This window comes from Mus caroli, chromosome 11 (assembly GCF_900094665.2).
Source record: "Mus caroli chromosome 11, CAROLI_EIJ_v1.1, whole genome shotgun sequence".
NCBI classification, from domain to species: domain Eukaryota; kingdom Metazoa; phylum Chordata; class Mammalia; order Rodentia; family Muridae; genus Mus; species Mus caroli.
Genome location: NC_034580.1, coordinates 84,664,014 through 84,681,067, shown reverse-complemented (window position 1 = coordinate 84,681,067; position 17,054 = coordinate 84,664,014). Strand labels below are relative to the sequence as shown.

The window sequence follows — 17,054 nt, the reverse complement described above, 5'->3', positions numbered from 1 at the left end:
TCCTCCTCCTCCTCCTCCTCCTCCTTCTTCTTCTTCTTCTTCTTCTTCTCTCTCTCTCTCTCTCTCTCTCTCTCTCTCTCTCTCTCTGTCTCTTTCTCTCTTTCTCTCTCTCCCTACCCCCACCCCCACAGTCAGCTGAGAAAACATAACAATGAAATTAATAGAGAGAGTTTATATCACTTAGGAGCAAAAGAACAAAAAGATAAGTAGTCTTGATTTATTAAATAAACGGGTTGATATTAACTAGACTCTAAATAGCCTAGACAATTTGAGGAGTGGATAAGATCTCCCAGGATGCAATGCTGTGATCTTAACATGAGGGGTCTGGATGGTGAAGATCTTGCCCTGGCCTTCAGAATGAATAGCCTGGCTGCAGTTTCTGCAGAGACCCCTGCTGCCCACTGAGAATGTGAACAGGGAGGTTTTGTCTCCTTTCTGGTGCTTCACCTTGTAACAGAGCAATAAGAGGCAATTAGCCGGGGCTCCCTCAATTTAAATAAATCCTGCAGTTTGGGGGAGGTTAAGTGAGTGGGTGGACAGGATGGAGGCAGACCCTTTTTGAGGGCTCCTAAGCCTAGATTTAGAAATACACAAGGTGATTGCCCTAAACTTCGCTTTGAAATCTACTCATCTGAATCCAAATTTCTCTCTTCAGAATGCACTGCTTAAGCCACTTAGGTGCCCTTGCTCCAAGTAGTTTGGACTCCCAAAGGGTGATGAACGGCAACTGCTATCTTCCAGAGGCAAGAGACCTCCTAAGAGAAGCTAGAAGCAGACTTGCAGACAAAGATTAGACAGGGCTGGGTCCCCTACTGTATAACACTGGCTCTCATTGAACTTTTCACACCTTTTCTGTCACAGGATTAATAGCAGTGACCATGCCATCCCCCAAAGCCCCAGTGTGGCCATTCAGTACATTCCGTAGGGTATATTTGAAGTAGTTGTTTAAGGATGGCCAGGTTAATAAACATAGATAAAAAGAAAGGTTTTCTTGTGAGGGGGAGACAAACTAGCAAATGATATGAGAACACAGCAGTCAGGAAGATTTGGGGAAAGAGATTCAGTTTGGCTAGATCAGAGCCATCAGGCATGGGGAGGACATTCAGCTGGACCGAAAGAAGGGGCCACGCTTCCTTGCTCAAAAGGGTTGTGTAACCTGAATGGGAATTAAGAGCCGAAACCTTCAGAGATGAGCTTAAAAGTCTACCAGTAGGATGAGAGCTTGTGGCAAAGAGGGAAAATTGTAGGCGTGAGAAACACTGAGTGTAGTCAAGAGTGAGCAACTGTTTCTATCTATCTATCTATCTATCTATCTATCTATCTATCTATCTGTCTGTCTACCTATCTATCTATCTACCTGTCTATCCATCTATCTACATCCCAAATGCTGTTCCCCTTTCAGGCCCCCCTCACACAGTTCCTCCCCACCTCTGCCTCTAAGACGGAAGCTTCCCGCCCCCCCCCCATATTCCCTCACCTTAGGGCATCAAGTAGGAGTGAATGACTATTAACAGGAGTGAAAGAAACATTGGGAGATTGTCTCTGAGGTCACATTGGCAGCACAAGTGAAAAAAAAAAAAAACCCTTAAGCAGGGTCTACAAGTAGCTGCTGAAGCCAAGAGAACAAGTGATTCCCACAGGATAGATAAAGGAAAAGAGAGAAAAAAGACCAGGATAGATAAAGGAAAAGAGAGAAAAAAGACTTCATTGTGGAGCTAGTCTGGATCATACCTTTTTTCTAATTAATTATAGGTGTGTGTGTGTGTGTGTGTGTGTGTGTGTGTGTGTGTGAGAGAGAGAGAGAGAGAGAGAGAGATTTGTCTCTCCATGCCTCAGTGACACCGTGGAACAATCAATGATTTGGGATCAATTATGACAGTGTATATTATGACAGTATATGCCTGCTAGGATTCTGTGGGTCACAGACATTTGAAGGAGTCCTATGAATCCCTCCAGGGTAGCTTGGCCGGCCACCCTTCATCATGCTGCTCTCTGTGCCTCTCCACACTGCAGCTGGTGAGGCCCCGATAAATCAGCAACCCCTCATGGAGTGCACATCCTAGTGGGGGAGACAAATGAGCAACCGATGGGCAGATAACGTGAACGGCAGAGATGTAAGGGCCGTGAGCAAAAGCAAGCCACGGAAAGAGACTAGAGTGAAGCCACGGGGCCGCTGCTCTCTGTAGGATGACCTGGGGATGCCTCTATGAAGAAGTTACATTTGGGCAGAGACCTGACATTTCCAGACGACAGGGAAAACAAGTGCAGAGGCCTTCAAGTAATATTGTGTTGGGGGAGGGGGGCAGCAAGAGAGCAGTGTATGTAGTGTGGAATAGGTAAGAGCAACAAAGACAGGAGAGGAAGTCACAGTGGGAGAAGCCGGATCTTTCAGCACACAGAGACTCTGACTGGAAACAGAGTGTATTGATTATATGTATTGACATGAAACTCAGTGGATAGTTTTGAGCAATATAGTGTTAAAAGCTCTGCAAGATGCACTATAAGCGTGCGCACACACGCACACTCGCACACACACACACACACACACAAAAGAAAGCTTGACTTTGTTTAACCCAGAATTTTCTGAAATCATCTGACCAGAACTGGAAACATTTTTGGCATGGCATCTATTAAAAAAAATCCACAAAACACATACTTAGGGATACAGTGCCCTAGAATAACGTTCCTCGAAGTTTACTGTTCATAAGAATCACCTGGAGAGCTTGTTAAAACATAGATTCCTGGAGCCCAGCCCCAGCGATGTTGGGTCAGGAGGCTGAGAGAGAGCTGGAAAATATACTTTTCTAATAAGCTCTCGGGGAATCACGACGCCACAAATCCATGGGCCATAGTTTAAGTGCTTCTTCCTAGGACCCAGGGATAAATACATAAATATAGACTTAGAAATATGACCAGCAGAGTAATATAGTCGGATCCAACTGTGTCTTCCACTTTGATCTGTCTTACCTACTTTTGTTGTTAAAAGCAACTGTAAGACCATACACACTAGCCTTCATCTATGAAAAATAGGCCATAGATCAAAGCCTGTGTCTCACAGTTCCTGGTTTTAAGGTTGACTTTTTTTTCCCCTAAAGACAAACTGATTCTCCGTTGGCCCTCCCTTATGGCTACATCATGGGTTATCTAACTGATTAATGAGCATCATGTAGTTTCCGGAAAAGGCCACTTGGTTGGGCTTTGTTTCATTGGCACATCCAATTCCATCAGTGTCTTTGTTTTTTTTTTTTTTTTTTTAAGGACCACAGAGTAGTGTTGCCAGTGCATAGAAACTGATACACTGTCCAGATCAAAGTTCCTTGTGTCAGAAACAAGTTTTAAAATATTGCAGGCTTTTAGTAAGGATCACGGCAAACCCCACATTATCCTTAAACGACCAGAACTTTCTCTTCTCCTCCACTGGGCATCAGCCCACTAAGAAATTAATGACAACTTCCATAGAAACTGTTAAGCCTTTGCTATCCTGGACCAGCCCCCTCTGAAGAAGATGCTAAGGAAAAGGTTTTTAATGAGGGCCTTGTGCTCTAGCTCCTTCCATAAGTGGTAAAGATACCCTGAGCATGTCTGAGAAAGAAAAGAATGTTTTTAGAAATTCAGTCAGAACTAGGAAAAACTTTAATAACAAGGGAATTCTAATGAAATGTGAATAGGTGTGAATTATGGGAATATGTAAATTATAGTGAAGGGGTACAGTATGTTTCAGTCTGACTTGCATAAGTCATCATCATCTACCTCGTGGAAAGATTGGAGATTTGGCAACCCAACTTTGCTCCCACCAGTGACCTTTAATGGAATTGTAAATAACTTACTGACCAGCAATGGAAAACTGTATCCCAGGCCATTCCATCACCAAACAGATGTGGGGAGGGCAAAATGATAAAGAAGATTAGCCTCCTGTCTCCAGGAGTAAAGACCAGTAGGACACACCTACAGGATATCATGACTCTGAAAGAGACTGACAATAGGTGTCTCAAGCTCTGGACAGGCAGATTAAGGCAAAGAGAACCCGTTTCAAAAGGACCCACTCCTATCCACAGCCTTAGGGCTGACACTTCACCACCCCTTTAGGTAAAGCAGTACCTTTACAAGACCAGAAAGCCCACGTACAGAGGCCCTTAGGCATCACTGTGTAAACTGTTCCCAGAAGAAAAGGGAAAACAACGTCACCGGCTCAGACACACCATCCAATGACGTGGCCTCTTGAGGATTTGCCTAGCCTGCACTGAGGAGGTCACCTTGCCCTGACCCTGTGGGCAGTCTCCACGAACAGCAAGCCTACCATGAGAAAAGCTGACTTTTATTGATTTCCTTGGCTCTGTAATTTGTGCTAATTGGACTAAAAGGATAGAATTCAGGAGAATTAAAAAAAAAAAAATTGGCCAAACCCTTCTTCATTCAACACTCATTTGCTGAGCTTCCACTACAGGACAAGCTACTGTACTGGGTGGACCTGCAGACATTCAGGACACACAGGCTATATACCCAAACCTCAGAATCTCAGAATATACAGGGAGAAGAGGCGTTTCTATCAATAATCTTAGCACAACGAAAGCCCTACTGTAAGACTGAAGCCCTTGAATTTTGGAACAACACCCAGATCTTCCTTCAGAGGGAATATTTTAACTGAATCATGGGGGAATAAATCAAAATTCCGAAAATGAAAGGTGAAGCTGAAGAGGGGAACCAGTTTAAGCCGAGGGAACAGCACATACAAAGGATACGCCGATTAGGTCTGCCCTTCGTAGCACGATGTATGCTTAGCACCTCCAGGGAAGCTAGAAGGTCAGACTCTTGTCAGTCATTCCAAGGAGGTTAGATTACATCCTATAGACAAGAAGGGATGGTGGAAAGGTTTTAAGGAAAGGGATGCTACGGGCCTAATGAATTTCAGCAGTTCTAGGGAGGACAGAAGACAGAAAAGTGGGGTACTAGTACTGTGACTAGAGGCAATGAGACCATTAAGATACTGTGACACTGGTGCAGGTGGCCAATGGTAAGACCTCAGAAGCACAGCTGGCACAGTGGGGCTTTAAGGGGTAGAAAGAAAGGCAAAGGGATTCAGGAGTTAAAAATGATTGCAATTCGGTGATTGATTTGATGCAGCTGAGGGGCAAGATGGAGGAGCCAGAGAGTCTGAATGGGGTCTGAGATGGATAGCGTTGCCATCTACCAAAGCAGGAAACACAAGGGGAGGAAGACATTGGGGGAGGGGAGGAGGATGAGTTCAGTTTGACAAATGATGAGTCCTGAGCTACTCGTGGGATGTCTAGGCAATGAGCTTAATGGAATCCAGACCCCAGTCTTGAAGAAAACAGCCCAGCATCAACCTTTATTCGTAATCTCCATTTTTCCTGATCTAAGATACAAATCCTGTATTCCAAATGTTGATCCATTCACTACCAGGACTCTGTGGCCCTAGCACCTTGGGCCTAGATGCTTTCTGGCACCCTGGCAAAGACTTGTGGCACTAAACTTATCTTGTTTATTCTGTGGCTCTCAAATGAGGTCATCGTTTTCAGACAGACTGGGGGTTTGCAGAGATGGGCATTCTTAGACTATTCTAACCCCAGTGGGCTAATATTTGAATTATTAAATGTTTCGTTCTTCCTGGGAATCAAAGGCATAGGAGAAGAGAGTTAGAACAAACTGATTCTGAAATGTTCCATATGCATGTTGGGTACTGTACTAACACTGTGCTGGTTCCTCTGAGAGAGTCCTTCTTAGCCCAGGTTTAGGGATAAAACTGAGTCCCTTGGTGATCACCTCTCTAACATCACACATTAGTAGCAAACACCACAGCTGTTTACCTGCATGGTATTTAATCCATTCACTTTCTACTCGACTGTCCTATGAGCGCTCAGAGCATCTGTACTCTAGTCTGTCACTGTGTTCTATAGAGGGGAGATAGAAAAGAAATACCACCACAGAGAATTGGTCTTAGTTTGTGTGTTACTCACAAATCCTGTAGCCCCAATAATGACATTATCATCACCTTATACCAGTTTGTCTGCAAAATGCATGTGATTCACATTTAAAAAAAAAAAATTAGAAGCTTCCAGTCTCTCCTCCCTTCCTTGGGGATGGCTACCAAATGTATCATTGCTAAACCACAAAAGACTATGTTAGAGTAACATTTGTCAAAGTGACATTCAAGGCGGTGGACAGAAACCGCTGGAGCAGGGGAAGCGCTGCAGCTCAAACATACTCATAACTCACTTGTGGAGCATGGCATGGATGGCACTGGGTGGTGTGGGCATGGGAGACCACCCACTGAGCCGCAGCTCCTACCACAAAACGCAAGAGAAAACTGGATTCCCTGGCCTTTGAGACAAAACTGAATATCCTGGTCTTCAAGAATTCAGATGGAACGGGTACTGATCCTTTCAAAAGTACCACTTGGTTTCTTCACAGTCAACTTTCTTCTTCTTTCTTTCTTTCTTTCTTTCTTTCTTTCTTTCTTTCTTTCTTTCTTTTATGGTTTTTCTCAAGACAGGGTTTCTGTGTAGCCCTGGCTGTCCTGGAACTCACTCTGCAAAACAAGCTGGCCTCAAATCCAGAGATCCACCTACCTCTGCCCCCTCCCCCCAAACCCAATCCTACTGAGATTAAAGGTGTGTCCCACCACCGCCCAGCCATCTTTCATATTTTAGAAAGAAAAAAAAAGTCTACTTTTGTTGTCATTTTCGAGTTTATTTTGGAAACAGAGGCCGTGAGACTCTTCACTCTAGCCAAGGGAGGACACGTGTCAAGTGCTAGCTATATAATGAAAGATACAACTAAGGATTCACATTCAAACCTAGACCGTAAGAGTTTCCTTACTGGGGGAAAGACGTTTGGATTTTCATCCTAAAGAAGGATCTCTGTAGAGTTTTAAGTGAGGAAATTCCCTGGGAATGCCACTGTTTGGGCAAAGGCTATGAGCTTTACCATTCGCTGGCAGAGCATGCGGTCAACTCTTCTCTGTGAGCTCTACAGAGTATAGGAAGACTAGGACGGAAGGAGCAGGTAACAAAATAATCAAGCCCGGGTCTGAAGATAGGCCAAGCTGGAGTGAGGGAAACACAGCCTGGAGAGAGTAGGACACAGCTCCAGTGAAGCTAGAGAACTGAAGCCCTCGCTCTCGCCTCTTTCTATCCCATGGGAGCAAAGGCAGTGTGGGTCACCCTTCCACTGGCCTAAAATTTCTCATAGGAGGATAGAGGATATCAAGCAAGGAAGCAGACGAGGATGTAAGATGCGCAGAAATCTCTCACTTGCAAAGGAGCAAGATTTCCTCACTAGTGGAGATGAACAGATATCCCATTCTGAGGTGTGATGGTTTAGCTTCCCCCGGTGGCTGGGCATTAGGTACCAGAATCTACAGCAAAGCAAGGCATAGGTAGTAAACTGGGTGGTCTTAGTACAATTTCTCACCCAGGAAGACACAGCAAAAATATTCTAACACCCATGAGCTTACAAAGATCCTGTTTTCAAAGCCTGGAAAGTGAAAGTCTGACATACACAAAATAAATGAGGAATAGCCTCCAGCTTTGATGAAGGGTCAGGAAGACCCTCGAACCACACTGTCCTATGCCAGGCTGCTGTCCCACCACATTGGAAGCCTAGGTCATAGTGTGTAGTCAGAGCTGCCCAGAGGGTAGAAAAACTTGCCATATGCCTTTCCTGAAAAGGAGCAAAGATGGACGGGTAGCTTAGATGCTTCCCTGTGGCCTCTGTCCCAGTGTATTTGAGAAATGAAGGCCAAATCTACAGACAAAAAAAAAAAAAAGAGGGAGGGGCAGGGGTTTGATCAAGAATTTGAACCCACTATCCTTCCAAAGTTGCAAAAGGAAAGCAGGCAGAAAAGGATTAAAATCCAAACACAATTACGGGAAATTTCTAGTTAGACATGAGACAACCTAAGAAAAGCATGTCTCATCATCTAGGCAGAGAAAGCAAGATACTTGGTTGAAAATCAAATCTAGGTTACAAGTTGCTACTTGACTTTGTTTTTGTTTTGTCTTTAAAGTGTTTTTCCAAGTTGGTGTGTGTGTGTGTGTGTGTGTGTGTGTGTGTGTGTGTGTGTAGCCCTACAAACAATAATGTATATTTAGCAATTCAGTACGTCTGAAACTTGTATCATTAGTCAATTTTGTAAACATCACATACTATATTTATATAAACCTAGATGGCTATGATATCACTAAGTGACATAGTCTTATTGGGCCACCCCTACATGTGCAGACATCATTGAAACATCATTACGTGGCACAAGACTATGTATGAAAAGGCCCCCAACTTTAGGAAAAAGTCCACCTAAACTGCAGCTTGAGCCAACCCACTTCCCCATACCTTATGAGGAGTTGGTAACCTAAAAGGGAACACTGTCTGACTAAAGCCAGACAACTGGCCCCTTAAGAGCACATTTATAATTTATTTATGGCTTAATATTTTCCACTGATAGGGTTAATAAATCATGTTTCCATTCGACTGGTTTTCTGTGCTGTATGAATTTCTCTATTTTGATACCAGATCTTAACATGTTTTATTTTGCTTGTCCATTTTCCAGTTCATTTTTGCAGCTATAGAGAGAAATTTATTAGTCTGTATTGCCGCCTTTCTGCTGTTGTGGAGCTGGACTCTCTGAATACCCAACAGTCCCTGAGGGAGGCAATCTCAGACAGCGAGGTCGCAGCTGCCAAACAACGGCACCAGCAAGTGCTGGACTTTATTCAGGTAAAGCTGCTGTTCCCTGAGGGTAATGCTCTTAATGTTCACTTGTGGCTAGTAGGAAAGATGCCGTGGGAAGGTCGTGATGGCATTCGAGTTGGGCTTGTGGAACGGGCTAGACTACATACACCATGCGGAAACAGAGTTCAGCAGCCAAAGAGAAAATAATAAACAGACGAAGCAGGCAGGCAGGCAGGCAGGCAGGCAGGCAGGCAGGCAGGCAGGCAAGCAGGAAGATGAGATTTGGAGAATGATAAGATGTCCAGGTTGGGGGTGGGGGGCATAAATTGAACATGGGGTGGCCAGATCAGACTGGGAAACTGGACAAGATTGGATGATAACAATAAGAGCGGACCAAAGGCCACAATTTAAAAAAAAAAATCACATTTTCTCACAGCTCTACTGGACCATATTGGACCAAGGAGGTCATGCCCCTCATGGGTACTGCTATAGTCATACTGGTGGTTCACTATAAGAAGTCTGTGTGCTTCTGCTCACTAAATAGTCTGCCTGGTCTCTCCTGAATTTAATGAGGGGACTAAAGGTGGGGAACCAGCCAGACCAGAAGCTCCAACAACTATCCAAATAAGAAGTAAAAAGAACGCAATTTGAGGAAACATTGTGAACTTGGGGCTTGATAGGTAAGTCACTTGGGCTTAGGTAGAGTACTTACCTGGGAGAATGAGGCCCAGAGGAGCCACATTGAAAAGCAAGTTCATCAGGCATGCCATGTAATCCCAGGGAATGGGGCATGCTTTGTAAACCCTGTGCTCAGGGAGGCTGGGGCATGATAACCTCTGGCACTCACTGGCCCAGCCCAGCCTAGGATGAAAGACTCTGTGTTGAAAGCAGAGTGGACAGAGCTCCTGAGGAATAGCCCTGAAGGTTGTCCCCTAACTTCTACACACATATGCATACATACATAAATATTCACATGTATACACACACACACACTCCCTATCTTCTACTCATTTATGAAAAATAGTCACAATAACACACACTTTAATGTGTGCTACACATTAACACACTTTAACGATGGACACACTTTAACTCCAGCACTCAGAAGACAGAAGTAGGCTGAGCTCTGAAAATTCAAGGTAAGTCTGATCTACATAGAGAATTATAAGCTATCCAGGGTTACATAGCATGACTCTGTTGCCAAGAAAAGAAAAGGGGGAGGGGTGTGTGATAATAGTCCTATGTTTTAATATTATTTTAGTGTTACAGAAATAATTTAGTAAGCTAATGCCCATGAAGTGCCTGGCACATACCAACTAGTCAATAAGTTGTATATTCGTTTATCAATAAGAAGCGCAAGGCCAAGCATGGTAAGACATGCCTCAGGAAGTAGACACAGGAGGATCAAAAGTTCAAGGTCATCCTTAGCTACATAGTGAACTCGGGGCAGGGAAACACCAGACAAAGTCTCAAAACCAAACAATGAAATGATAGAAGTAAAAGTCCTTTGAAACATAAAAATGAGAGGAATACATGTTTGGTAATGTTTGGAAAGAAATTGTCACTACGCAAAAGAATTACCCTATTTCCCTCATCTATAAATGAGAATGACCCTCAAACCAAAGAAGTACCTGTTCACTTCTCCACCTGAGGTTGTAGAATTTAGAATCTTAAAACATTCAGTCCATTAATTTCATTTCCAAATAAAGAACAGATGTTGACAGCGGAAACAAAATAGGGAAAAGGGAGGATACAAGATGAGGATGACCCCGAAGAGCGAGTAAGAGTGTGTGTGTGTATGTGTGTGTGTGTGTGTGTGTGTGTGTGTGTGTGTGTGTGATAGAGAGAGAGAGAGAGAGAGAGAGATGTGCACATGAGTATGTAGGTGTGTGCACCTGTATATACTCAGAGGTCAGAGAGTTGGAGGGATGTCGAGTGTTCTGCACATCCTCTTCAGACAGCGCCTCTCACTGAGCCTGGAGCTTGTCATTTCTCAGCCACACTAGCAGCCAGCAAATCTCAGCAATCTTTCTGTTTCTGCAAACCCTTCCTCCTCACCCGACTCAGTACTGAAGTTACCTGAGAGTGCCCGTGACCACGCCCAGCATTTTAGGTGGGAACCGGGATCCGAATTCAGGTCTCTGTGCTTGCACAGCAAATGTTCCTATCCACTGAACTGTCTCTCCAATCCCCTCCTCATCTTTTGAGTCCAGTGCCATGGTGAATCCAGGCATGTTGACACACACATGTAAATCCATAAGAGAGGCTGAGACAGGGGGACTGAGAGTTCAAGGCTAGCCTGGGTTACACGAGGAGCTCAAGGCCAGTGTGGGACACATAGAGAGACACTGTCTCAGTAATAAAGAGTCCTGAAGTCAAGAAACACACCTTTTAGTTCTAATTTGTCTCAGAGCAGATGACATTTTGTTTGATCTGGAAATGGGTGGCAGGGCTTGTTTCTCATATCTGCAATGGAAGGTCTGGACTGGAGAAATTCTCTGGTCCTAGTCAACTCTAGCATTACTTTTATGACCCATTATGACCCATGTTGTAAAGAAACACTTTACTAACCATGCTTTGGGTTGTGTTTCTGCCTTATTCCCCCCATAAGCTTCTCCAAATCTCATCCATCTGATGAGGACATCTTGTGCCCTCCCAGAATCCATGACTGCATCCTCGCTTCCTGGCCACTCTCCGTACTCCCCTCGCTCCTCACCCAGTCTTGAGCCTCTTTTCTCATTCCTTCTGATCAAATGTTTAAGTAGGCTGAATAATGGCAGGCCAGGCCAAGACTTTCTCAAAATTCTTGCCTGCTCCGGACTCCCGTAGGCACATAGACTTGGATAAAAGCCAGTTCCCTAAGTGTTCAAAAACTACCTTCTTGGAGTAGGGTAATTCCATACCATCTACCTGGATCCCCAGCCTTCAGTATGCCACCCCGCTGGCCCCGACATGAGCAATTTCACTGCCTGCAGACAACCCAATGTCCTGGCTCCCCTTTACCTGTGTTGACTTCTTAGCCTCCGCCCCCAAAATGAAAACCAGCTGCAGCCACTCAGCCATTGGTGTTCACAGCTCGGCCCACCACACACCATAACCAGGGCCTGCAGAGGCAACTGCCAGCTCTGCCTAGATCTAAGACAGTGTTACTACACAAACCAAACATTGTAAAGAGCAGGGGAGTCTATGTAAATACTGCTCAGAAAAAGAAGCCAAGGAGCATAGCCAAAAAAGGGGAGGTCTGGACCAGGGGAGGCATAGAAAAATCGCAGATAAGGTATACAGGCTTTATAGACAGTTCGGGCAGTAGAAATGTCAAAATGAGTGAAGGAAGAAAACGAGAGACAGAGACAGAGAGAGTGAAAGGAAGGAGGAGGAAGGAGGAGGAGGAGGAGGAGGACGAGGACGAGGAGGACGAGGAGGATGAGGAGGAGGAGGAAAGAAATGTCAAAGCATGAAGACCTGAGGCTTAGCATACTTTGAGCTGTTAAAGCCAAAAGGGCAATTAGGCCATAATTTATATACTGTAATGCTTCAAATGTGCCTAAGCCGTAATAGAAACAGAGCTGCCTGCACAGAACCGATCTATCATTCCCTCAAGCACCCTGTGGCTGTGCCGTGAGCAAGCCAATCACCTTTACATTTTAATAAAAATATTATCTCGCCTGGGTCCAGAGAAAGGCTATAATTTATAGGATGAAAACCGAAATTTGTAAAGAGCAGGGTGAGAAGTAAATGCAGGGCCTTTAATCAACAGACCTGGGCCGTTCACAGGCGCGCATTTGAAAAGCGTGTCAGCAAGTCTTCAGAAGTCAAATTTGGACCTTAAAATCGGGGGGATTATGTTGTCAGTTGCTTTTAGATCAACAGTAGAAGGTGAAATGAGTGGAAATTGGAATTCTTTTGGAGCTACTTAGCGAGGTTTCATTAAACTCAGTCCACAGGCCTCCATGAACCTCTGGCATTTTTTCTTTCTCCTCGGTAGGGCCGTCTCCCCCACACCACCAGGAATACCTAAGACATCATCAGCATTGCCTTATGCAAATCTGCCCATGCTTGGCAATGGGCTTAAACACCTTTATCTAAAAAAAAGAACAGGTGGACTGTTATGAAAAAAAAAATCACATAAGTTTACAAGTTACCACAAAATGGCTGGCTTAAGGTGACAGAATGTTATTCTAGGCCTTGTAGAACAGAGGTTGGAAATTCCTGTTGGCAGCACTGCAGTCTTCTGAAAGCTCTGGGAAGAGAATTCATTCTCTGCCTCCCCCAGCATCTGTGAGCTGCTGTCATTCCTAAACTCACATCTATCTTGACTTTTGTGGCTATACTACTGCCTCTTCTCTTCAGCCAAGTGTCCCTCTGCCTCGCTCTAGTCGTCAGTCCTGATGAGGACATTTGTCATTGGAATTAATTCTCCCCCCCCCCAGACAATCCAGGACAAACATCTCTTCTAGAATCCTTAACAACCCCAGTGTTGCCACAGAAAATGGTACTCACTTTTTTTTAATCATATAAGGTAATAGCCACGGGTCCTGAGGGTCAGAGTTTGGGAAATCGTTTAGGGATTCACATTTGTCCCACTGAGAGGATTTTGATTGGCCTTGTACAATGATGTTCTAACCCTGCTCAGTTTACAGAGTGCATTCACCCATATCCCCTGAATCTTTCCAATAACCCTGAGAGTAGAAATCTGAAGAGCTGGGTAGCCTTTTCCACCCCTTCATTTACTGTGCTATCATCCCCTGAGCATCTAATTGAAGAAAGATATAAAAGCACAGTCCTGTCCTCGACAGGCACTCTAAAAAAAAAAAAAAAAAGCTATCCATAACCAGATAGTGCCTTTGAAATAACTTCAAGACCACTGCATACTGAATGCCGATAAAAGCCAGCTGAGAAAGTAACGGTTTCATCAAGGGAAATCCATGCAGGTCTAACCTGGGAGTCCCAGTTTGGCTTTGCCCTCATAAACTTCAGGTTCCCTTCAAATTCTTCTCCTAGCATAGCTTAGTGTCTCCCCCCGGGCCTGGCTGCTCTGGAGAGTCCTGCCCAGCTAAGGGAATGAACAGACTCCAGCCTCAATCTCACACTTTCAACACCAACACTGAATAACCTGCCAAGCCCTATACCAGGGCAGCACAGAACTATAAAGGCAGGGGAAATGGCCGCCAGCCTCACAGTTTCACCCACTAGTTAATTTTAGCCTGCCTGTCACACTGGGCATGACCATGAGAGGGGATTTCATAGTTTCAGAATCTATTATGTGCGAGGAGTGCAAGGTTCATTGGTACTGGGTTTTGGGGGGTTTTGTTTGTTTGTTTAGCTGTTTTATTAAAGAGTATGGTTAAGTATAAAAACCTAAGAAAAAATTTTAAAATAAAATAGCACTGGGTGATACCTAATCTTTAAGACCTCTCCAGTCAGGGACACTTATCATATATACAATGAGCATCTTCTACCTGAAGTTGGTATTGACACCAACTTTCTAAATGCTCTCCCAAAAGAGCCTTTAAGTATTAGAGCTGTTCGCTACCTTAGCCATCACGTGGTTAAACTTCCTCAATTTACAACTGAGAAATGAACACAAAAAGGTTACTGCTTTGCCAAGGTACCCAGTGAAGTCAGATGTAAGGCCAACCTCAAGCTTTAGATTCCCAAGAAACAGTGGGACAAATGGACTCTTCTTGGGAGACAGAACAATCAGAAAGCCCATGGCCACAGCCAGTGGTCATAATGATCTGAAGAACATCTGTCATCTACAGTGAGAGACAGAATCAAGTGACTTTTAAACCACTAGCAACTACCACTCCACTTTATAACGAAAATGTCATGAAAATCACTATAGAATCAACCCTGAAATCAAAGTGGTGCTGATCCAAGATGTGCTACCATAGAGTGTTTCAACGTCTTAGCAGGAGCTTTTTAAAACTCCTGTAGACTTTGGAAGCATTTGCTTTGCATTACAGAAGTAGTAAGCTTAGATATTAAACTTACTAAATTAGATGGTTCCCGTAATACAGGTATAAATGTTCTGAAATACATATGTCACCTGAATCACATCACCACCCTGCAACTTTATACTTCATGACACGGTGAGAGAAGACAGTGCGTTCTGTGTGTGCGCTAAGTGCCTTGTAGTGTCATACAGGCTTTCAAACCCGGCATCCTACTCAACCATCATGACGACCTATGGGATATTTGTCTGTAGTTTGCAAACAAAGCAACTCACGCTCAAGCCAATGCCATAGAAACCAGAAGTATAGCCAATGGTTCATCTTGTACTCGTAAGAAAATGTATTTTTTTTCCTCCAATGAGTGCTTCATTACTTAATGCCTTTCACCATTTTATTCCAAAGCAAATTGATGAAGTCTGGCGTGAGATGAGATGGATCATGGATGCTCTACAATATGCCCGGTACAAGCAACCAGTCTCTGGTTTGCCCATCACTAAGCTGATAGACTCCTCCAGTGAGCAGAATCTAAAGAAGATCAGTTCTACATCATCACACATAGACTGTCTTCCATCAACATCCCCATCCCCAGAGATGCACAGAAGAAAGGCAGTGAGTGGTAAGCAGTAAGCTCTAGAGTTCTTTGGTTCAGCCCCAGAGTCTTGGCTCTGTCTTCCCTGACATTCTTTGTGTTGATGCATTGGCTCTAGCGGTAAGAAACACTATTCAGGAGTCAGAATCAAAAAGCATAAAAGATACAAACCTAGAGCAGTGGAGACTAGGGCAACAACATGAAATTGCTTCGATTTACTGGAGAGGAAGAGGGTGGTGGGTGTAGGGAAGATTAGACCAGCGCTAGTCCACATGACCAAGGTATGGAAGGACATAGAGCAAGAATGGAGATCCAAAACTTCCCTATCAGAGGACTGCTGTTATTCCAGGTAAGGACATCAGCCCAAAGCAGGTAAGAGGTCAGGTCATACCTCCCACTCCCATCATGCTCTCTGGTGGAATGTGAGGAAGAGGGAAATCTTAGATAAACTAATTGGAGTCCTAAAACTGAAACCCAATAAGCTCAGGATAGTCACGGACATGACGATCTAAGGAACAAGTCTCACACCACACCTCGGAAATTAAGGATGAGATTATGTAGCAAAAACATCCCTGGAAAAAACATAATTTTCCACAAAATATCTTTGTGCTTATAGGCAGAAAAAGAAGGATAGAAATTTAGGAAATGCTGTATAACACTCTTTCCTGGGGCAAGTTGCGTCTCATGTCCTTTTTTTCTAGTCAATAAAAATCATGGCCATTCAAAGTGCCTTTCTTAATTCTGCATCTTAAACTCCAACATAATCTGCATAATACTATTTTTAGTGAACAGTTCCGATTTATAGGCTTGTCCCATAGGGGGCAGCATGGTGCAGCACAAAGAGCCTGGGCTTAGAAATCAGAGGCCTGTATTCAAATTCCAACTTTGTTTCACTAGCTGCAGGCACTTGGACAGACTGCTACCCTTGAGTATTAGTTTCTATACATGTAAAATCAGAATAGTAATGCTTTAGCCATGAGGAGTCATTTGTGACTAAAACTCTCAAAGATACATGAAATGTAACAGGAAGTATATATATAAATATCATATTTTTTATGTTATCAACTTATGTAAAACCTTTAACAGGGAGATGTTCCTTTCCTATAAGCAACTCAGTGTGTGCTGCTGTTTTAAAAACCTCAGTCTCTAAAAGTAAAAACTTGGCAGTGTGGAAGAACATGGGAAGCAGCTAACTTTTATTACCAAAGATGTCAATGACTTACCAACTAATTCAACAAAATAATTATCTCAATAGAGTTTCTAGGGTGTTTTGAACTCTTTTGACCTGCCTTACTAATTTGCACTGGCCTTGGAGATACAAATCAAATATCATTTGTGCCAGAAACTGATCTAATGGGAGATTTAGATAGGCTGACCAAAAAAGAAAGAGAGGAAGGAAGGAAGGAAGGAAGGAAGGAAGGAAGGAAGGAAGGAAGGAAGGGAGGGAGGGAGGGAGGGAGGGAGAGGGGGGAGGAAAAGGGAAAGGGAAAAAGGGAAAGGAAGCGAAAATGGGAAGGGAAAAGGGAAAGGGGAAAGGGAAAGAGGAAAGGGAAAGGGAAGAAGGAGAAGGGGAAAGGGGAAAGGGGGAAAGGGGAAAGGGGGAAGGGGAAAGGAAAGGAAAAAAGGAAAGGAAAAAGGAAAGGAAAGGGAAAAGGAAAAGAAAGGAAGAGAGAAAGGGGAAAGGGAAAAGGGAAAGGGAAAGGGAAAGGGAAAGGGAAAGGGAAAGGGAAAGGGAAAAAGGGAAAGGGAAAAGAAAAGGGAAAGGGAAAAGGAGAAAGGAAAGGAAAAAGAAGAGGAAAGGAAAAAGGAAAGGAAAGGAAAAAGAA

The 17,054-nt window shown here is 43.9% G+C and overlaps 1 protein-coding gene across 2 annotated transcripts in view; it reads left to right on the top strand.

Annotated features, from left to right (window-relative positions):
- Window positions 1–17,054, top strand: part of Ankfn1 (ankyrin repeat and fibronectin type III domain containing 1) — a 309,663-nt gene that overhangs the window by 277,978 nt on the left and 14,631 nt on the right. The window contains exons 1-3 of one of the 2 annotated variants that reach the window (XM_029483918.1): window positions 1,924–2,016; window positions 8,567–8,733; window positions 15,042–15,255. In XM_029483918.1, coding sequence (XP_029339778.1) covers window positions 1,983–2,016; window positions 8,567–8,733; window positions 15,042–15,255 — 415 coding nt within the window. In that variant the 5' untranslated portion in view covers window positions 1,924–1,982. Of the gene's footprint in view, window positions 1–1,923; window positions 2,017–8,566; window positions 8,734–15,041; window positions 15,256–17,054 lie in introns of those variants that run through there. The other variant, XM_021177915.1, reaches the window with a different exon arrangement.